The 22,542-nt window shown below is 44.8% G+C and overlaps 1 protein-coding gene across 6 annotated transcripts in view; it reads right to left on the bottom strand.

Moving 5' to 3' along the window:
• Nucleotides 1-22,542, bottom strand: part of LOC146209231 (cytochrome b5 reductase 4) — a 264,229-nt gene that overhangs the window by 25,873 nt on the left and 215,814 nt on the right. For 4 of the 6 annotated variants that reach the window (XM_084597640.1, XM_084597629.1, XM_084597651.1 and 1 more), the window contains 8 exons: nucleotides 13,198-13,405; nucleotides 11,093-11,257; nucleotides 10,406-10,506; nucleotides 9,671-9,755; nucleotides 9,127-9,306; nucleotides 8,263-8,331; nucleotides 8,088-8,133; nucleotides 166-320 (listed from right to left, as the gene is read on the bottom strand). In XM_084597640.1, the coding sequence (XP_084453766.1) occupies nucleotides 166-320; nucleotides 8,088-8,133; nucleotides 8,263-8,331; nucleotides 9,127-9,306; nucleotides 9,671-9,755; nucleotides 10,406-10,506; nucleotides 11,093-11,257; nucleotides 13,198-13,258 (862 nt within the window). In that variant the 5' untranslated portion in view covers nucleotides 13,259-13,405. The remainder of the gene's footprint in view (nucleotides 1-165; nucleotides 321-8,087; nucleotides 8,134-8,262; nucleotides 8,332-9,126; nucleotides 9,307-9,670; nucleotides 9,756-10,405; nucleotides 10,507-11,092; nucleotides 11,258-13,197; nucleotides 13,406-22,542) is intronic. The other 2 variants (XM_084597660.1, XM_084597669.1) reach the window with 1 other exon arrangement.

The raw sequence follows: 22,542 nt of genomic DNA, 5'->3' as shown, positions 1-22,542 counted from the left end.
CACGCCGAAAGATTTTGCATCTCATAGCTCTGCCTGCCCCTTACGCTATCACAATTACCATCAGGGATCAAAAAACTTATCCTGCATTCTAGAGCTACCAGCAAAATGTCCAAAGCGGCTGAACTCTCCAAATAACATCTCACAAGATGCAAAGATGTGACTTACCAACATGAAATATGAAAAAATATTTTGCTAGCCGCACTCGTATCCGAAGCTCCTTTCCCGACAGATCTGACACAACCTTGTCCTGTTCGATGAGAGCATCATCTTTCGCGTGAATACTGATGGTGACGGTCGAGTCATCCTGGAACCACTCGTAACTGCAGGGACAAAAGACATGCATGCCAAATTGCATGTAAAGGCCAAGCGAGAACTGGAAGCATCTTCTTGCTGAAATATTCTGCTGTAATTTTTTTCCACTATACTGCTAACCCTCTCACTAAACAGTGGCGTACAGCGGCTGAGCAGGGAACTGCTAACATCCCAATACTCTCACATGTGACAATGCGAGTGCCGTCCTCTGTGACAAATGGCACTAAGGATAAGCTATGCATGCAGACAAAGAACAAAACTGAGATCATAAAACCCTTATAATTTCACATGCACAAATTATGTGTTATAATGTAATGCATATTTGCCCACACATAGCAAAACACAGGTCTCACTAACAACAGCTTCGCTCAAAATGTTAGAGACAAAGTTGACCTGCTCTATTCTGCTTTTCTGCGACTAGCCTAATGGTTTAATTTTAGAACTTCAGAACAAGAGAAATTTCTAAAAAATGTGCAAGAAAATATGTCCACTTTTGATAAAACATTTCACGTTTCCCAATGAGAGACTGAGACCAATACACACGTGACATAAGCAGGAAGCAGTGGAGCTGCTGTCGCTAGCTCGGCCGACTAGAGGCAAAAGCTGGAGCTACACCCCCCATAGCATTACATGTAAAGTAGATTTCAAAACAGTTTTCTGATTTCACAGCAAACGAATGAGGCTGTCCTTTTGTGAACAAAGGCAGAGTAGATCCTAGAACTGAACATTAAAGTATGACTGAAATGGCATTTCAAAAGGTGATGTAGTTTCAAATCTCCAAGACACAAGTGTAGAGACACAGGGGAAATGTTACAAAATGTGTTTCTAATTTGACACGGCACTCATTAAGACAGTCGTTTGTTAGCATTTCAAGAGTGCTTTCAAGTGGAGTGTGACAAAGTGTGTTAGGTTACCTTGAAGTTAATTTTTAAACTACCATGATACATATGTTTTTAAGCTGAATATAGCTTCGAAAGGCACACTACCCGCTGGGTGTTTCTTCAAACGTGCAAGCATCTTTTGTAATCTGAAATGCTGATGGTCTCTTTAATACATCAAAGAAAAAAAGGGCCAGCAAATGACTGCACACACGCTAATAGGGAATGCAGATCATCATAAGTGACCGTGTCAGAACTAAGAAAAGACATTATCCTGTATACACTAGGATCTACTGTTGCTACTGTGACCATGCTACAACATCTGTGACTCCACCACAAAGAAAGGCACTGCACCCTGTCCCAAAGCTCTTCTCACATGCGAATTCATTGCCCACCTTACTCGCCATATTTAGTTTCTGCGGACTTTACCTACTTTCCAAAGAGAAAAACCCAGCTCAAAAGTCATTGACCTGGCACCAGTTCAAAGAGCCAGCATCAGTCGCTGAGGGTGCTAGAAGCATTTCACAAATAAGACATTGAGATGATGAAACGCACAACTCAATAGATGACAAAACATAGAAGAGGCGCGCGCACACACACACGCGTGCACGCACGCGCGCACGCGCGCACACACACACACACACACACACACACACACACACACACACACACACACACACACACACACACACACCTGTGCATACAGAGAGAGAGAAAAGGATGATGCTGTCTATGTGTGTGTGTGTGTGTGTGTGTGTGTGTGTGTGTGCGTGTGTGCGTTTGCCTCTTCTATGTTTCGTCATCATTCAGCTATGTGTTTCATCATGTCTGACCAACTGGCTCAACATTCTACTCTATAAAGACATTGAGGACATATTTCAGCAGCCACAAGAACACTGGGAGCACTGTACTGCTATTCAAAAGTACTACTCTGAAAGTGAAAGCGTTTAAATGGAAAAAAATAAACCGTTCAATTTGTAAACAGCGTTAATCTCACAATTGTTTTGCACTGCCTCATACTGCCATTGAAACCAGACAGTCCTCGAACAGCCCGATAAGTGAACCACGCCCCCCAGCAGATGACGGCAGCGTTAGACCAATGGTGCTAACCTAGGTGGCACTTGTGGATGCCCCAGCCGGAGGCTGCTAGGAGTGTAGATGGCTACTTCATGTGGTGTGTTTACGAAGCTATTTGAAGACTGCCTTCAATGTTAACTGATCCGACTGTCGAGTCAGAGTGGCACTACTATTCCTGAGGATGCTATTCATGAAAAAGCGTAGCACATGCAGCACTGAGAACCTAGAAAACGTTTGGGCAATTTGGAGAAACTTTTCGCAGACAGAACACCTTATGAGGGTAGACAAGGCGTCAAAAGACCCATTTACCACAGTATTTTTTAAGGATAGCTATACAATGATATTGCATGCTATGTTGCCCTATTCTTGAAAGTACTCTCAAATAGCTCATGAACAGCCACATCCATGTGTGCTTTGTTTAACAAGAAAACCTTATCTGAAACAGAGTGCCTACCAAGCTGATGTTTCTAAATTCCCTGAGACATACAGTACATTGTTTTATGCTAAAATGGGCTGACACAATACTACCTCATGCTGTCACCCAATGTTAAAATAAAAACAATATAATCCGATTCAAATGGTAAGGAGTACCATTTATTTCATTTACAAACGAAGCATAAGGCAGACATTAGTAATAACAAATCGTATATCTTCAAAAAAAGCTATAATCAACACAACATTTTAAAATACAGTGCTCAACCAATTTTTTGGACTTCAATAATTCGGACTTGTGCGATATTTCAGTCTTCATTCAAGAACTGTCAGGCATCCCACAGGAACATGTACATTTCCTCAACCAAAATTTCGGACTCTATGGTGTCCGAAAGTTCGATTTTTTAGACCAAATTTGCCGCCAGCAATACTGTGGAGATCACTTTTTGGGGGAAGCCTCGTCTTTACAGCATGACACAGACACGAGCGGGCATTCTTGTCACAAACAACCCGTTTTGCGCAGCCGTGAAAGATAGGTGAAGCAGTCATTCGAATGGACTAGCTTGGCCCTCTGTTGATCGTTGCCACTTGTAATGGCAATAAGGGAACACTAGTCATTGTCACTACAGTAGCCTACAATAAGCACGCAATCAGACTGCAAATGGAACATGAGCGCTGTCCGTCGCGACTCGCTCCTATGCTGCCGCCGTCTGAGGGGGGGAAAAACAAGGGAGGAGATTGTGGCTTTCGTTCCACTTGCTTTTTTCCTCCGAGTTTCACCTCCCAGTATTAGCTACCCTCGTTAAGCATGGAACCTGAACGTTATCGCATTGCGCAGCATGCGCATTCGTTCGCAACATGAGCATGACCTGCATCTGCGTTATAGCACATCCTGAAGTAGCATGGACATTGAAAGCATGACTGGCCGAGATATTCTAAAGGCAATTTTACAATGGTTACAGCTTAGCACTTTGGCATGATCCACTTCTGCGGGGCATCACTGTGCATGCGTTGACTACCTTGAATGCGAGTTTCATGGTTCCAGGAGGTGCCCACACCTGTTGCGTCGGCACCAATCAGCGTGCCCGCCCTATCGAATTGCATCAGAGCATCCCCATGGGCGGCGCGCTAGCGCTATATTGTAACTCCCTTTTATCGACATATAAACGAAACATGGGAAGCGGCGAAGTTCGTGATTTTTTAGAGCTGTTTTTTCGCAGAAAAGTGACTTTCACAAGTCCACAATAAGGCGCGAAACTATGTCTGCCTTCCGCAAGCTGCGGTCGCCTGCATTGCATGCATGTACCTCTGGCGGTAGAAGTGGACGTTTTCATTAAGGCCGTGCGCAGGGAGGAAAAGTTCGGGACTTGCATTGCTCCCTTTGGAAATTGGAAGTGGCGCAAATTCTCACATGTTCTGCCGCCTTATTGTAACTGTCTAGTGGGAAAAACAAGAAAACAAGGAGAGGTGGTGGACATCGAATAGCCTATGTATGATTCGTAGGAAGCGCGTACTCTGCCGCTGGCCAGAGGAGCACCAGGAAAATGTCAGCTTCCGCCATGCTTCGAAAGTCGAAGCATCGCTGGCACCACAGCACTTTTTGCCGCCTTGCCGGCATGATACACTTGACAGTACAATGCACAAGGCTGGCAGTTGCAGCGGAGAGGACGTGTAATGGCGTATTGTACAACCAGTCCATTTTTGTCAGTTGCAAGTTTATCGCAATTATTTTTATTGTGAGATTAGTTCTCGTTAAACAGAACTGGAACTGATTTTCCCTGATATAAGCACAAGTTCCATGAGTTTTGCATGAGTTTTTCCAGATTATCCAAATTCCCTCAGAATTTCGGTTTTCCTCGTTGGTAGACACGCTGATAAAGCTTTCTTTCCTTGTGTTTCTAAGCATTGTAACCCCATCACAGTGTTTTAAAAATGTGTCACCCTTAGAATAAGATTTCATAACTTTATGTTTGGCTCTATACTCTATCTGAGATATTTCTGGCAGCACTATAGAAGTTAGGGATCTTCTCAGCCAATCAGGAGAATGCATAAGACATTCCTCCGTGCATTGTTGACTGCTTGTCATCTACTTATTGTTTGCTCGTAGTCTGTGTGTGGAATAGGCGGCCATGGTAGGAAAGAAAGAGTAAGCAGATATTGTTTGCATACCAAACATTGAAAGAGCATCAGGTAGTTTTAGAATCATAATTTGCACGATTTTATGCAGTTTCCCATATTCACGTTTCAATATCCCTGTATGCAAAAGGAGAGGCAGGAACAGCTTCAGCTTATAGTGACGCCAGCTGTCCTTTAGAGTAATTTTAGTGTGCGTAATAGTCACACACTCTCAACTTGGAAAATAAGGAGCATAATCTGAGCATACCTTGAGACTCGAATTCAACTAGTATTAAGCCTACATAATCGGGGCATCAGAAGATTGCCCCGAGCTGATGGTAGCTTCGGAATCGGTGCAAGGAAACACTGGGAGGCTGCATAGTAGTGTGTAATTATCTTTTCTTTAAGAAGAGATGCAATCATAGGTGTAGAGATCGTCACTGTTCATTTATAATGCTGCTAGTTGCTGGCTCCCTGTGAACGAGGCTTCTTGCAGTCGAACCTCGTTATAACGAAGTAGTAGGGGGTGCGAAAATTTGCTCATTATATCCGACATTCGTTATAAAAGTACGTGCCCAAATTCCTGTAATTAGTTTGCTAACAAAACGAAACAAAATGCGCACTAATACGGACAGCACAAAGTCAATTTTTTAATTAAAAGCTTTGTATAAGCATGAAATCTCGGTTTTCGTTCCGTGTTGGACAGCAAAAATGAATACTAGGAAGGGATGTTGCCTCCATGCACAATTCGCGCGACGGAGCCGACAGACTCGGGGAGTGTTGCGCCCACGGGTCGGTCGCAGTGGCAGAGGCATGGCAGGGGCTTATGCCATAATGAGGCAATAGTGATGACATGTCAGCCACATGTCTGTCAGCCATTGCGTGGACAGACTGTATCGTCGCCAGCCAGACTTGAGCAGCGGCGGCTGCGGCGGCGACGCTCGAGTCCGGCCATGGTCGTTTACGACCTCCGAGTTCACAACACGCGAAGGTGTGGTCTCAGAAGCCATGGGCTATTAGTGCTAATTTTTGCCGCCGCCACTAGATGACGCAGCATGCGAATGCGCGGGCGATTTAAACACTTCGACGGCGCCGCTCGAGTCTGGCCATGGCCGTTCACGACCTTGAGAACACCGCACATGGGTGTGTAATCCCGGAGGCCATAATCAGTTGGAGGTAGTTTTTGTTGCCGCCGCTAAATGATGCGGAACGCGAATGCATAGGCAATTTAAACCCACCTCTGCGGTGGGCGATTCGATTGAAAAATTGCGTTTCTTGATGTTTTTTTCCAGCTCCATTACGCATGTTTTGCTGTTTTAATGCAAAAAAAACTGCTTCGTTACAACCGATCTAGCGTCAAATTTTGAAATTTTTTTTTTCGTTTACAGAAGGAACTCCTATAGAAATAAACCATAGATCAACAAAACTTTCATCCAATAAATATAGTTTGTTTTATCCGATAATTTGCTGCGTCCATGTTCATTATACCGATGTTCAACTGCATATATACGTCGATGGAATAAAAAGGGGCATCTTCTTTTGTTTGGGAATCAGATGGGCATCTGTTGTCACTTCTATGGCTCTGCTTGTCCCCTCGGGACACGGGCCATGACTGAGCCTGGCAACAATGTGGGCCCTGCATTATCAGAAACCTACTTTTGAAATATTTTGCTTAGCTTTTTCCCACAAGCTGTAACCTCGGCTTTTAAGTTTTAACCCCAGCCAGCTCTAGCAAGCACAGAACTGGATGATGCAGCTTAGACTCTCTAACTTTGTCATGGATTCGCAACTTCCTTTCTAATCGCCAGCAATTCACAGTTGTTAATCATTATTATTCTCCTCTCTCAGATGTTAGCAATTCACAGTTGTTAATAATTATTCTTCTCCTCTCTCAGATGTTATGTCGGGTGTACCGCAAGGAAGTGTCCTTGGTCCGTTACTCTTCTTAATTTATATCAACGACTTACCGAACAACATTTCATCCAAAATGCGAATATTAGCTGATGACTGCATTATATATAGCGTAATAGAAAGTACTGGTGACCATAGCGCACTTCAATGCGACTTGGATATCATTAACAATTGGTGTAACACATGGCTAATGACCTTGAATGCCTCCAAGTGTAACATAACCTCTTTTACTCGAAAGACAGCTACTTCTCACTTTCCTTACACCATTAGTAACAACATATTGGCGCGGAAAAATGAATATAAATACTTGGGTAATTATATGATTCGCCCACGAATCTCTCGTGGGCGAATCACATAATTACCATTTCAGCTAAAGCTTCCCGGTCTTTAGGCTTCCTGCGCCGCAACTTACATAGCGCTCCTTTCAATGTGCGTAAACAAGCCTATTTTACATTTGTTAGATCTCAACTAGAATACGCCTCTTCCATTAGGTCTCCCCATCAAAAATACTTAGTCGATATAATAGAATCAATCCAAAACAGGGCCAGTCGTTTCATTACACAGAATTATAGTTATCATTCAAGCGTAACACAAATAAAGCTGGAACTTTCGCTCCCTCTGTTAAGACTGCGTCGAGATATTGCCCTTCTATCTCTATTTCACAAATTAATTCATGCCACTCATTCACCGTTATCGCACCTGCAACGACCCTCTTATTCGTCAACCAGATCCCACTCTAACTACAGTTTTACACGCATTTATGGCAGTACTCATGCCTTTGACTTTTCGGCCCTGCCACGTGTTATACGCCTGTGGAATGACCTTCCAAACCACATCGCCTCTCAGCGCAATCGTGAAATTTTCCATGATCATCTAGTCAAACATTTCATCGACAACTGTACTTAGGGCGTTCTCATCTGTATCAGGGAGCCATGACTTTGTTTTCACTTTATTTCCCTGTCTTATCACATGTGGTTGCTACGTTGTTACTATTTTTTATTTTCCCATCTGAAAGGTATGCATCTGTTTTTCTGCCAGGTTACTTTATATGTATGTTTTCTTGTTTAATTATTTTGTTCATGTTGGGCTTTTTCTTTTGCGTGGTTGTTATATTTGCAATAATTGCTTAATATATTTTCGTATTTAACACTGTTCATTCCTGCTGATTTTGCTGCTTTTTTAGGCACTATTATATGTATCTATACTTCTTCTTGTACCCCCCTTGCACAATGCCTCCCTGGAGGCCTGTAAGGTATTGTAAATAAATAAATAAAAGAAATTGTGTGGTGTTATGTGATGAAGCAGAGTGCACACTTTGCATGGTCAGATTAGTAGTCAGAAGAAAAAAATGGCTATGCACACCTAACAGCAGGCCTAGGTGATGTTTCTTCACCGATGTCTGGAACATCTGAGGGTACAAAGGAGAAGATAATGGCATTACAAACACGATATGCACATGGCAGTCAGCACAAGATAGTTAGAAAAAGGTAGTTAGCAAAAAGCAGGAGAGATAAAGGCTGTGTGGCTTTCAATTTACCTTCTGAAGTCGTTGTGTCAGTTCTCTGTAGCTTCTTGATGAACGGTATTCTTGGCATGGGGAAACTAGCTGTTGGCAAAACGAAAGAAATTGTTAGAGGAGCTGCACATCTTTGCTGAACAGTTCACAACCATGGTGTAATTAATTCGGCACAATACTATATATAGCAGAACTTTCTAGAATAAAACGACCAGAATCAATCAGGAGATAAGACAGAACAACCTAAACATACATTCTGAACTATGTTTCCATGCTTGTCCTCGCGGCATGGAGAACATGAGCCTGTTTCAAAATGCAAAAAGAAAGTGGCATCATAGCTAAGAAATGTTAACACTGAAGGTTGCATTTCCAAATATACAGACTGTTTGCTTTTTCAAAAGCTGAAAACACATGGGAACACTTACTATTCAGTAATGACAAACAAATAAACAATTAATGGTTCCACAATTTCTCCCTTAAACACCCTTGATAAGAGGTGCTACATGAGGGCTTAACTGATGAGAATAATGAGAATGCACACAGAATTCTTCATCAATGATAGTGACTAAATGAAATGACTAAAAGGCTGTTCTTTTTATAAGGGCAACTTTTCAATTTTTTTTTTATATACCCACTTTGTAAGCTTCACAAGCAGACTTTCCATGCGCCTTATAAAGATGCTTTTGTGACAGTACTATGTTATCCTTACTGAATTCAAATAGTTTTCTATTGTCACCATTGCCAGCGCATGGCCTTACCATTTTTTCTTTATTATGGCGGGCTAGTTAGCTATGTTCACAGGTGTGCCAGCCATGACCTCATTATTCATCAAGAAGCAAGATCATGTAAGAGCTATTCTACAATCATCAGGACTGTTCACATTACCTGGAAAGTTTTGAGTCACTATAAAATAAACGGTGGCTGAGAGCCACAGCATTCTGATTCCAACTTCGGCCACGTGCACATGCCACGGTCGATGGCGCTGAATTACTTTGTTTCGCGGTGGGCACGGGTTCGTCCAATGAACAGTTTCCTGCTCAAACCTCCAAACATGTTCCTGGCTGCCTGTGGTGACGACATCAATGTGACACCATGTTCACGAGTTCTTTTTGAACAAGCGCAGCCAGGAAAACAAAAAAGCTTTCCCCTTTTCAGTCTAATCCGCATGCTCCCGCTAAAGTGCTGGACATCTACTTCCGAACCATAAAAGTAACGTACTGAGACGTGCTTTGTAAACAACATGGATAACGGGACACACATATAGCCTGCCACAAGTGAAGCCCTACAAAACATCTGCACGCCTTCGTGATGTGAATATGTTCAACCCGGGTAGACGTTCTTAAAACGATGTCCTTAGGAAACATGCATCCATTCTCTCCTGCTACCATGCTTCTGACCAAAAAAGGCAAGCTTGTTTCCAAACACTTACACTTGCGAATTTGAACGGCAGGACCGACAATCTTGCCAATGAGGCACTTCTCGAGCATGGACTCAAAGTTGACCCACTTGTGGACCTGTACAACAAGGACACAATGAATGCACACGGGACATCGACATTATGCAACTCAAAAAGCAACCTATAGCTAAAGGAAATGGTCCTGGCTTTCCAGTGAAATGCAGAAAATCCCAATGCCGCAAACGGTTTTCGCTCCTGCTTACTGTTCCCAGGTATAACAAAAACTGCAGCCTACAGAAGTGGAAAATCGTTAGAAAAGTTTGCCCGAATATAGTTGACAGATAAACGCGGTCATTATAATTTTCCAGTGCAGTTTTACGAGGCATGTTCTCTTGCTGGGGTCATTTCTATTAGGTAACATGGTGTTTGCGATCAACAGCAAGTTGGTTACACTTAATCAGCCACAGTGCACTGACTTTTATTTTGTGGGGCTGCCATTCTTCAGTTCAGCGAAGGCTTGGTGCAGTTTTATAATTTTTAGCTTTGCTGCAAATATGACAGCTTTTCAGTGCCGTGTGCGGCATCATGGAAGGATGAAAATTCTGCCACTTTGTCCCCTCTCGTTTAACCATTCACCGATCACTGTGCATTAAAACACAGTTCTCACATTACGCTAACCTGAAACAGTTATTACTGATATGAGGTTCTCTGGTGCCATGGATATACAATACACATGGAAAAGGAATGCAACGATTTGCTTCCAGTTACCTGATTAAACAGGTCAGTGGCGTCCTTTCCAACTCCTCTGAGCAGCTCATCCACTCCACCGGGATGGTAGTCCATGTAAGGTGTGACATTGTAGACCCGACCTGACAACAGGCAATGAAAAGCAGAAGGAAGTGCAGCTGAAACCCGGTACGTTGCCTGCCTTTGAAGGTCTTCATTTAACTGTCTATACTTTCAGGAGACAGGGCCCATTATAGTTTCTTACAAATATCTAAGAAAGAAGGCAGTGGGTTTGTAAATGTCCACATGCTTTCATAACACCATTTTGTTCAGTTCTAGACATAAGGCAGAAAATATATACTGGCATAAAAGCCAGCACACTTCCCCATGAATGTTTCCTACAGCTAGACCACATGAATGCTTCCAAGCCCAGAGGAGCTCTTGCCTTTTGCATGTATGGTTTGCTATCCCAGAAGACCTTAAATTTAGAACGGTCAATGAAAAGACAGCCTGCCTTGCTTGACAGCATAATAAAACTTCCTCAGGAATGCGCAACTAAAAAGAAAATGCAAAAAAAAATGCTCATGGTGTTTTTGTGCTTTTCTTCTTTAGAAGGATACTATAAGCTTGACAAGGATGCAAAACCAACAAAAGGTCATGCATTCATGTTACTGCACTTGATCAATTGACAGTGGCACACATATAAAAGTATGAGATTCCTTGAAATACCCTTCAAGCAGATCCAGGCGTCATCCTTCTTGTTGTGTTTGAGCAGCTCCTCGTAGGTGACTTCCAAGAAGCGGCCGTTGACACCAGAGAGGTTTGGGTTGGCATGGGTCAGCCGGATCCAGTCCATCAGTGACCGACCGGGGCCGAGGGAGACCTTAACACGCCCTGGATTTTGCAACAGAATGGACAAGCATCTTTGTCAGGGCTAGCAGATCGTTTTATTGCAGTGACTAAGCTACCTGTGCTTCTATTACTGCCAGTCACAGCAGGAGCTCCTGTTCACTTATGGAGGTATTCTTTTAACTGACTACTCTATACTGTTTGCGCTCACAAATGTCACATTTCCTCTCTCTGTAGCTACTCCATATTATCATTCTCTATTTACAACTCAAGCTGCTCTCTTCCTTTAGATTAGAACCACAGGAATTTTTCATATACGAGCAAATTTTTTATCACAGAAGACAGAGAGCGAAAATGACAGGCCAAGCATGTCTCCCTTAGCAGACATCTGACCTGCAATGTGAAGGGAACAAATGGATCATGCCAAACAGTTTGCAGTGTTATCAGCCACAAAAGCCAGTTCAGAACACTAAAGGAATTTCTTTCCTTAAGTTATCTATTTGATTTAGCACTTGTATGTAAATGCCATGTGTATGCTGCCTTATCAAGTCATTGCCACAAATAACATTCCAGTTTGCTTTTCATTTATTGTGGCTTTTAATGTACAGGGTCGTCCACTCTTAGCGCAAACAGGCGAGGTCCTTTTAAAGTGCCGATATGTACAACCCTGCCACGCATTGGAGCCAAGTGATAGGCAATGCAAAGCCCTGCTTCAAGGCCCCTTTCCCCGAGCAACTCTGCTGCAGTGTGTGGCCACTTCATGTACAATTAGGAACATACAGACTGACCCTCTCCGCTATGAGGCAAGAGAGAGTTTATTTTGCCCTTTCCACTTTTTCCCCATGCAAGTGAGTCTGGATGCTGTTGAGAAGGTGCTTGCGGGAACCATCTGAAACACTGTTTTGTGGAACTGTCACATAACCTCATAATTTTTTTTTCTTTTGCGCCAACTGGGAGATGCAGATATGGAATGAATATTGCAAGACTAGAGAAGAGGCTCCTCAAGCTTTGCTCCAAAGATGCTAACCAACACCTACATGAAGTGAAACTTTGTCATATAATTACTTTGTAACTCGCTCTTCAGTTACATTTGATTAAATCTTAAGTGCTTTAGGTCATACGTTTTCCCAGATTTTTTCAGAAGCACATCACTGACTGTATATGCGCATACTGCATTATTTTCTTTTATTAGCTGCTGAAGCCTATGTTTGGCAAATTAGAGGTAGAAATAAAGTCATCATTTACAATCTTGATCCTTTCTTACACAGCAACAGCTGTTAACTGTGCCGCCAAGAGAGCCTCCCGACTTCTAATGCCACAATATTTCAGCCTCTGCATGCACACCCTGTCAGTCTCACCCTGTACAGTGCAGAACGCTGCTCTGGCACTTATCATGGGTGCTTCAAAGCACCTTTTAGGACAAGTACAAGCGACAACAGGCCCTCAAAAGTAAGCAGTGGTGGGAACAAAAAACATGGAAGCATTTTAAAGAAACATCAAATATATGTATGCACTGCACCATGGCATGCAAGAAACCCCAGCAGTGCACTTTTCACAACCAAAAGCGTCATTACCTGCAATGCAGTAGAGAAACACTTCACACATCCACAAACTTCAAAGCAAAATTAGTATTTCAAAGTGAAAAACATCACACCATAGAACGCCTGGTCATTTCTGCAAGACAAACTACTATTTGCATTACAGGCCACACTCAGCTCAGACTCACTGTACATGAAGCACATAACACGTATATGACCGCAGTCACGGTTATGTACGGTGTTGATTCCATTTACTCTCGTCTATTTACACCTGACACTCGCATCACTCCAACTCGAAAAGTAGGGCGCGTATGGATCATTGCATCACTGTGACACCTTTCATCTCAGTAAGGCAAACGTTTTTGATAAAGTTCTGTTGCAACTTGTCATCTGAGACATATGGCCCCAACATATGAGTCATAGCCGAGACTGACATCTGGAACTCACCGGAGCCGGTGGCCGACATGTTGAGCTCTCCGGGCGACAAGCTGTTGTTGACGGTGCTCATTGAGTCTGCGTTGCCCCTGGTGCTCTGCTGCTGTGGTGCCTGTAGCTGAGCCCTTCCATCGACCTTGGACCCCTGTGGCAGTTGGCTGCGCACTTTGTTCTTCCTCTTGCCGGGGCAGGCCACGCACCGGGACTCGTTGCACCCCAGCTGAGGAGAAGGAGAGGAGAAAGGCATATAACAGCAGTGAGTGGAATACATGCACGTCACACTGCCCTGCAAGCTGGCAGTGCTTTGCGAAACACCAAGGCATAACCAGATTTAAATAATAATAATAATAATAATAATAATAATAATAATAATAATAATAATAATAATAATAATAATGATAACTGGTTCACAGGAGAGGGAAGGTACTGTATCTGCCACATGTGTTCTGCGAACACCTGAGCCACACTGTAAGGGTAGGGAGGACAGTGGAAGTGAAAGCGGAAGGAGAGAAAGAGGTGCCGTAGTGGAGGGCTCCAGAGTAATTTCGACCACCTGGGGTCTTTAAAGTGCACTGACATCGCACAGCACACGGACAACCTGATTTGAAAGAGGCCAAACTGCAGTAGACACCATTTAAAAATAACCTCAATCCTTTCATGTCATGGCAAATGATTGTGAACAGTGTCCTTTGCTTCCAGGACACCGCCCAAGCATCCTGCAGTTGTGCCAGTTCCGTGAGACAGTGAAAATATTCTCATGTACTTGAACTTAATCATGGCTAATGGTGTTGATAATTGCAGAAGATCCTTGTGACAACAGGAGAGTTATGATGGCGACTCGATGAGGGTTCATTTTAAAAAGAAGCTTAGCTGAAGAAGCTGAAGAAGGATTGTAATCTAATAAAACCAATTAAAATGTGTTAGTTTTTAGGCTATTCCAATGGTTCCAGTTACCAACTTTTGATATACCAGCTGGATTTAACGAGAATGTCCTTAAAGTAAAACAGCCTGACAATTTTCAAATTGAAGAAATTGTTTGCGCTGGTCAGTGTGCTTCTTTTTCTGTTCTTCTCTGTGTGCTGATTCACACTGCTCACTTTCTACAACTGTAAACATTTGCTACAGAAATGTGATCATGAAAGCAGACTTGACTGTCTTATGTATTGCCGTGTACTGAGGTCGTAGGTGCACATAGGCAGAGTATGCCACAGTAAAAAAACATCTGCGACAAAGTACAACAAAAAGGCCACAGTTTGACACAGCATCCTAGCCACATTTTATATGCTTTCAGTTTATGCCGCACCACATGGACACACGTACCAACGTGCACCCATTGATCCCATTTACAAAATAACCTCATTTCTGATCAATGCACAAACAACATTTACAACAGACGTGACCAGCAACAACTTGTTTTTTAAGCCAAGCAGGGCATCAAATTTTCTTCCTTTCTTAGCCTTTTGGAATGGCGCTCGTGAAGCTGGCAAGCATATCGAACAATTAACGAGTGATTTGTCAGCATCCAAAAAATAATTTATAGCTAAATTCGTTCTCCAAAGTATTTTCCGTGCCTGTTACCGAATGATGACATCCCACGAGGTCTCTCTCTCCATTGCGTACGAAGCATAAAAAGCGGCCATTTCATCATCACCGTAACTGACTGTCCCAGGAAGCAGACAGACAATAAGTATACTTGCTGCCTTACGTGTACCGTTACAACTATACCTTTCGGCTGCTTAAACAGAAACTATACTGCGAAAAAAATTGTTTAAAATTATTTACTGGGTATATAGGCGAATTCCATGAGGCGATCTATCTGATTTCTTACGCATCATTATCAAAAGCTAGAGGGGTTCAACGCTGCTGAACCGAATGTCAAACAATAGCTCCGTTATCGTCTCCGTTTCACCTCCATCGAGACGCAGCCGTCGGCGGTCGGGTTCGAACCCGCGCGGGTACGCCGGTATACAGACTGCGCCGCGGCGGAGGGGCTGCTCCTAGAGCATCCTCTCCCCTCCCCCTCTCCACGGCAGCTGGCACAAAATTTCGTCACGCGGCACACGCGGCTGCTAATTGCTATGCAATCTAATATCTCAATGTCAAATTTCAGAACAACGCGACCTTGAATAATTCTAGCGGCAGAGCAGCCAACAATCTAAAAATACGCAACGAAAATTTGATCTCCGAGGCATCTCAGCTATAGCTGCATGCAGTCCAGTCAAATTATCTCTTATGATAACAATCCTGGTGCTCTTCCATTAGACAGCCCATGCCCTTAAGTGCTAAGAGCCGTGTCGTATGACTCGACGCATTACCGCCGCTCAAGAGTGCGAATTAACGCTCCAGGATAAATAATCGACGGCAAGCCGCCGGCCCGTGCCAAAAGCGACAAAGCAACGTTGCTTACGGATATACCACGCGGTGCACAGCCGGCCTGTTTAATTGAAGAAAAACACACTCTCACGAGTCACGGCCCTTTGGCCAAACATAGCGCTAATGCGGGTTCTCACACACTTCACCGGAAATGGCGGGAATTAAGAAAAGGGGAACAGAAAAAAAAAGAAAAGAAAAGGAGGATGGAGAGAGCGTAACAACAAACGCCAAGAAAGGAAACAGCGGATAGACAGCCGCAAAACAGAACTTGGGCGCGCGTACGCGGCGCCCGAGCTTAGTTAGGGCCGAGGAGAAGCAAAAGCAGAACTCGCGGGCAAGAAAACAAAGCGTGCTGCGGGGTAACGCGATAAGAGGAAAGCAGCGCACGTTTAATGAAGACACTTCTGAGGAGTTAGGCGCTTTAGCAATATTCTTTAACATATATATTTGTTGGCGGAATTAAAAAGAAACGTTTCGCCTTAAGCGAGAGAGGTTTTGATACGGAAGAAGGAAAAGTAAAGTAACCTTAAACATTGCCCTTCAAGACGTTAAACGTTAAAACAGAAATACAGCAGCGGGTCTATGATGCGATACTGCGCAAATAAATTATACAGTACAAGGCAGTCAGGAGAACGCTGCAGGAAGGGGAAAATGAATGTACGCTGCCAGATTTCATTAATCACACGACGGATATAGTTAGTAAGTTTCATATAAAAGTGCACCAAGAAAAAAACATAAGGGAGGAATGGATGGGGGGGAGGGGGGGGGGTAACTGATAGGGAAGCATTTCCTGACGAAAAAAATTAAGAGCGTAAAACGAATATAACTGAATTAATTGAGTTAGGCAAGAGGCCCGTCGCGAATAATTAACGAGATTCAACGTCGAGTGGCACCACCTGTTCTCCCTAGCCAGATCCGTCAGACCGGAAACGACTCAGGGTAACACGATATGTGGACAGGCGCAGTTCCTTCCAGTCCTCGGTTGCTAAGCGCAGAAAGTACGCGCATGGTTTTGTTACGGTGGCTAACATAGCTATATGTGAAAGTCTTCAGCGCACGCACACACACACACACACACACACACACACACACACACACACACACACACACACACACACACACACACACACACACACACACACACACACACACACACACACACACACACACACACACACACACACACACACACACACACACACACACACACACACACACACACACACACACACACACACACAAAAAAAATTATATTATCCACGCATGCAGCCCCGGGGTGAAGGCTGCGCCCTCCACTGCCCTGCGCGCACGGCGCACCGCATCCAACAATTCGTCAGCCCGTAACGAGCACGAGTACAGCGATTACAGGTTTCAGCCAGAACTTTCAAAAGTTATTTAATGTAAAAGATGGCGGAGGTATACAAGGAAACTCGTTAAGATAATTCTTTAAACACACGGAAATGTAAAACAGAGTATTCAATTAATCATCTCTGCATATAACAAAAGAGCCACCGGGAAGAAGTCACTACAAAGAGTAGGCAGCGGGTCGCGGTGTCGAGCATAGGTGAGTATGCGATACGAATGCGGAAGTCGATGGGTACGGCACCCAGTGCCCCTACATGCCACCATCGGTTCCGGCCAGGTCGATGATTCGTTCCGCCATCCAACAACTTGCAAATATTTTGCAGTAAAGCCCAATCGTAGCCCTTTCTTTTACCCCAGTCCAAGCTGAGAGTGGCGAGATTTGAAGGCGCAGGCTTCTCCCCCATGCTACATGAAACACCGAGCAGCAGGTCGCGCCATGGCTTGCAACCACTCGAAGGAAGCCGGCGGTCAATATATCATTGTTCGAAGCCATCTTTATCACCCCAAACGTTACTAGATTATTTTTGATACTGACGGATACTGCGCCTTTTCATTCCTGTAAATCAATTTGAACTGCCGCTAATGCCTGATTTACTGCGTCTTATGTATGCTGCTTGGTGCGGCGTTCCAGGAAGCGCCAAAGGAATGGCGCCGCACGAATGCCTGGATCGGACGCCAGGAGGGCCAGCTGCGTATATGCGTGAATGACGGCATGACTAAATGTGACGTTATCATGACGACACATCCAGTCATAACGTCACTACGTGATGTCGTCACAGTCATCATTATCTCTGTCATTACCATCATCACTTGCTGTCGCTATAACTATCTACTTTCGCCTTCAAAAAAATTCAAGAGAATTTGCATTAGAGTAATGCGAAAGCACGGATGCTGCTGTTGGTTGCTTCTAGTTGTTTAATTCCCTTCTTGTTTACCCATTTTAGTCTTTGGTACTTTCAAATTGCGCGCCAATCCCTTCCTATGCCCTTTTTAGGCACTACTTCCGGTTTTGTGAAATCACATCCTCTACGTCACATAATTCACTTTTTGTTTACCCATTTTAGTCATTGGTACTTTGAAACTGCGCGCCAATCCCTTCCTATGCCCTTTTTCGGCTCCACTTCCGGTTGCGTGACGTCACATCATCGACGTCACATCCACTACGACACCCTTTTCTCTCTTTCCGCTTTCACTCCCCCCCCCCTTCATCCTTTCCCTTAAGGTGCGGTTCAGGTGCCCACAGAACAAGTGTGACCGATACTGCGCCTTTCCTTTTCTGTGAACCAGTTATTTTAATTATTTACCTAATTAACTTATTGGCCTAATCATTTTCTCGGACATACCATTACGTCACCCTCTATCGATTGACACCACTCGTTAACCTCTATCACTTCTCTGCTGCGGACACGATTTTGCGATTAGAAATCTGTGAACATAGCGAAGTAATGCTTTCGCATTAAAACTGTTGTCGTCGTGCGTGCTTCGAACGACCAGGTTGTGGTAGAAACTTTTTACTGCCATTGGAACAAATAGTGCGGGCGAAGCCGCCTGCATGGCACTTGGGTGCTCCCTTACTACATGGGAGACACCCTCATAAAGCACAAGAAAGTCCTTGGAGAGCAATCCTCATCATAGCACAGGAAATGATCTTCCGTTGGTCTTGACTTCAAGTGCTATCCATAATTGGGACTCCCAGTAGGACTCTGCGACGTTCTGTGATGGGGGATGAGGAAAGGTGGGGCATGTAAGAAGGATGTGTAGGAAGTGCCCTGGTTTGCCGCAGAGTCTGCATGATGAGGAAAACTGGTCTGGGTATCGGGCATGTAGAAGTGTAGGGTATGGAGCCGTCGGAGTCTGCAAGCTTCGCCAATGTACGACCTGCGCTATGGTGGTAGAGGAGGCTGGGGGTGTATATTCCCTTCGTTTGTCCCGGTAGTATGAGAGAATCACCACGGAAGGAGAGCAGGCGATCCCCGGCCTGTACAGGGGGCTCCATTCCTCTAGCCCGGAATGTAAGACCTCGAACGGCCATGCATCGCCAAAAAGGTAGTACTGAGCACTAGATGCCTTAGACAACACAGCCACTGCCGCATCTTATTGAATCGCATGCGTGCAGAGGGACACCCCTTTAAAACATTGGCCTCCTTCTTCGGTCGCCAGGTGCGCTTGAGAAGTTAAACCAAAACTATAGCGACAGTTTCCCACCCCTGGCTATACGGTATGCAACCTTGGTGGTACAGCCTCTGGAAAGGGTAATTACACGCATGCAAAGCAGGCGCGCGAGCAAATCAAACACGCGAAGAGCCAAGAGCCTGAACGGAAACTGAATAAAACTTCAGCGGTTCAGCGAGGAATTTCGACAAGGTGCTAAAACTGCAGGCGTTCAACAATCACCCCGACATTTACGCCCGATACCACCGCCAGGCTGCAGGCCCAACACGTCTGTGGACGTTAACTGAAACAGGGACACAGTGAGCTCACTTTAACAGAGAGAAATCAGTTTTTCGACCAGCCATGGAAATATAAAAAAAAAAATGATATCGGAATGAAACCGGCATAGAAAGCTGTCGAAAATTGTAAGTATAAGAAAGACAATATCCCCTATCAGGTCCGCAAATAAAAGAATCAGGGTTGGAAACAGAAAGCAAAAAATAAATAAATAAATAAAAGAACGTGCTCCTCGGGACAGGCGTGGGAAGTCAAGCGGGTGTACGTCACATATATGACATGAGTTTTAAAAAGTGAAGTTCGCTTTGTAAAAATAAAATACAGAAACGCGTATAGGCACAGCAACCACTGACGCAGCTTTTGACGAAATCTCCGCGCGCTAATTTACGAATAGGGCGCGAAATACTATACGGCAGACGTATTACGGGCGCCACCATGTGCTTTGTCCCCATATAGCAACAGTCAATAACGGGCCAAAGACTGGCGGTATTTTCTTTGTATTTTAACTATTTTCTTATTTTAACCTCGCTTTCTCCTATATCAGATACGCAAAGGTCGGAGCTTTCTTTCTCCCCGGAGAAGTGACAGCTTTGACATTGGGACGGGGCGGCATTCCAGCGGCAATTTTTCCTACTCAAGGCGGCGGTGTATATACCGAGCCCAAAACTCACGCGGGCCCTCTGTGTCTAGGGCCGATAGGCCAGACCATGAATTACATTAAGGAGGAAACTCGAGGAGCAAAGCCTACGCGGGGAGAAACAAAACGAGCGGCGGAAAAAAAAGAAACAAAATGGTATGTCGCACGAAAACCGCCCGCGTAACATCTTCTCCCTGGGAAAATAAATGAAGCCGTGTCAAGGGAGCCGTGCGTACACACACCACGCTTCTATCCTTCGCCAGAGATGGAGCTTGTTTGCCGCACCCCGCAGCTATAAGAATGGAAGGATACCGAAAGGCTCATAGCCACGTGGGGCAGCAGGGAAAAATATGGGACACGTCAAACCCCACGAAGCACGAAGATCTGAGACAAGCGAGGTACTTTGTCTTCCGACTGGCAGAGATTGCCCAATGCTTGATAAGGACAGCTGATCTGCACTGTCACCGTTTTTTTTGTCTTTTTTTTTTTTGCGAAAGCAGCACTCAGACAGCCAAAGCGAGACCTCGGGTGGTCGCAGCTACGCCGTGAAGAGGCGTAACTACGGTCTCCTCATAAAAAAATCAGCCTACTATGACATTTTAATTCACGTTACCCCTATATGTCACGGGCAGGAGCTGCCAACTTCGGTCGCTCCACTCATATTGGAGAGTGAAATCAGAATCAGCCTGTCAGAACCGTATATATGCATTCTCGTTACCCCTACAACACGCAGGCATGTCCGTACGGCTTGGTTGAAGCATGACTTTATATGTGGGCTGGTAGCTTACGCTCTGGCGTCATACCCTTAAAGGATGAGCTTAAGTGTCCCCAATATTGCAGCACCTTACACTGATAGGGCGTGACAGGTGAATAATGTAGCAGCAAAAGAAGATTCCGCCGTTGCTTCCGCAATTCAACTAGGGTGAACTAGAACTAGATCACAACTAATTTTTTTAAAGAAAGAAAACGCATTCCCACGCGATAAACAACCACGAAATGAAACAATGGGGAGTGCTATGTGGATATGTGGTATATATATGAAATTTACTATCCCAAACCGGCATATGGGCTACGAAAGATGAAGAAAGGAAGCCCCACAAGGCCGCATATATGCATCACTGAAAAATAACTAAATGCTCTGATATCATAACGAGCGACCAGAGCAGGTCGACCACTACTTATATTTACTATTCGGAGAGAGGTCTGTTTTGGAGCAGACTAAAGTCTTGTCTTTGGAGTTTAGAGTTTGGTTTGGTTTATAGGGTTTAATCCCAAATCGACTCAGGCTATAGGAGACACCGTAGTGGAGGTCTCCGGAAATTTCGACCACCTGGGGTTCTTTAACGTGCACTGACATCGCACAGCACACGGGCGCCTTGCTGAGTCAAAATGGAGCAGATCGCCGGCAGTGGGCAAAATGAATTCGTGCTTGATTGCTTCCCACGGCCGAACGAAAGTAGCCCAGCCGAAACTGAAAGTCGACGGTGACCATCTTATGATTATATTCCAGCTGCTCCCACTGCGACCATACAGAGTGAGCACATTGACACCCTTCTCCCCCAATGTGTCGGGCTTGGTTAGCCTCTGACCAGTTGAAAGACCAGTTGGCCTTGGTGACCCTGGCACTGGACATTGTCGACGCTATTAAATTCTTTTCCTCTCACTCCTTGTCATACGTGACGTTTTTTTTTTTTTTTTTTATCACGAAGGCACCGCCCTTCGTCGAAAACGCGGGAAAGATGTAGAACGGTGAAACTATACAAGCCGAAAAAGGAAAAAGAAAAGGGGAGCTGTCAGCGGCTATTGTTTGATGACAGAGCAGTAAACGCACAAAGCAGTTGACCGCGGGAGAAGCGGCCATGAAGCGATGCTCTGGTTCACACTACGAACCTCCAATGGAAAAGCTCGAACTTCCGTGCACGCTGTACTCTGCGCAGAAGCGAAATAAAAAAGAATGAAGGAAACCATAGGCCGGTCACCCTACACGACGACACACACTGCGACGCTCCGGAACCGACCGGACGGCGGCGTCAAACTGCCACCGACGTTGTGACACCACGACGTCGGAGGCGCCTGCCGCGGCATCAGAATCGTCGGGACGGGGCACAAGACACACGAAGCCTTTGTTATAGAGCAAGACAGCCGAGATCGTGCTCCTCCAAGCATCGTTCGATCGTCGCGCGCCGGCACATAACGCTGGCCACGCACAAAACACACGTCGGAGGGTGATACGAGTCTGCATAAACCCTGTCGCGACAGGCGTCGGCTTCATGTATCGTCTTACCGGTTAGCAGCGTCAGCGTTCGCTCACCAAAGCCCGGTTGCGCACATCATGAAAAGGGAGAAGTGACACGGTATCCCAAATTTCGTAGATGCATACATGCTACAACAGTGTAGGCAGAGAGCGCTCGGATGACCGCGTGTAGAAGGAAGCGAACGATGACAGGCAAACAGGACAGTACAAGCAGCCGCCATTCATGCGAATCTTCCTTTGTGACACACTGTCAAGGCAGCAACCCATCCACGAGAGAGTC

This window comes from Amblyomma maculatum, chromosome 1 (genome assembly GCF_055883805.1).
Source record: "Amblyomma maculatum isolate TAMU_Amacu chromosome 1, ASM5588380v1, whole genome shotgun sequence".
Taxonomy (NCBI): Eukaryota; Metazoa; Arthropoda; class Arachnida; order Ixodida; family Ixodidae; genus Amblyomma; species Amblyomma maculatum.
The sequence above is the reverse complement of the archived record's forward strand: the minus strand, read 5'-3'. Positions and strand labels throughout refer to the sequence as shown.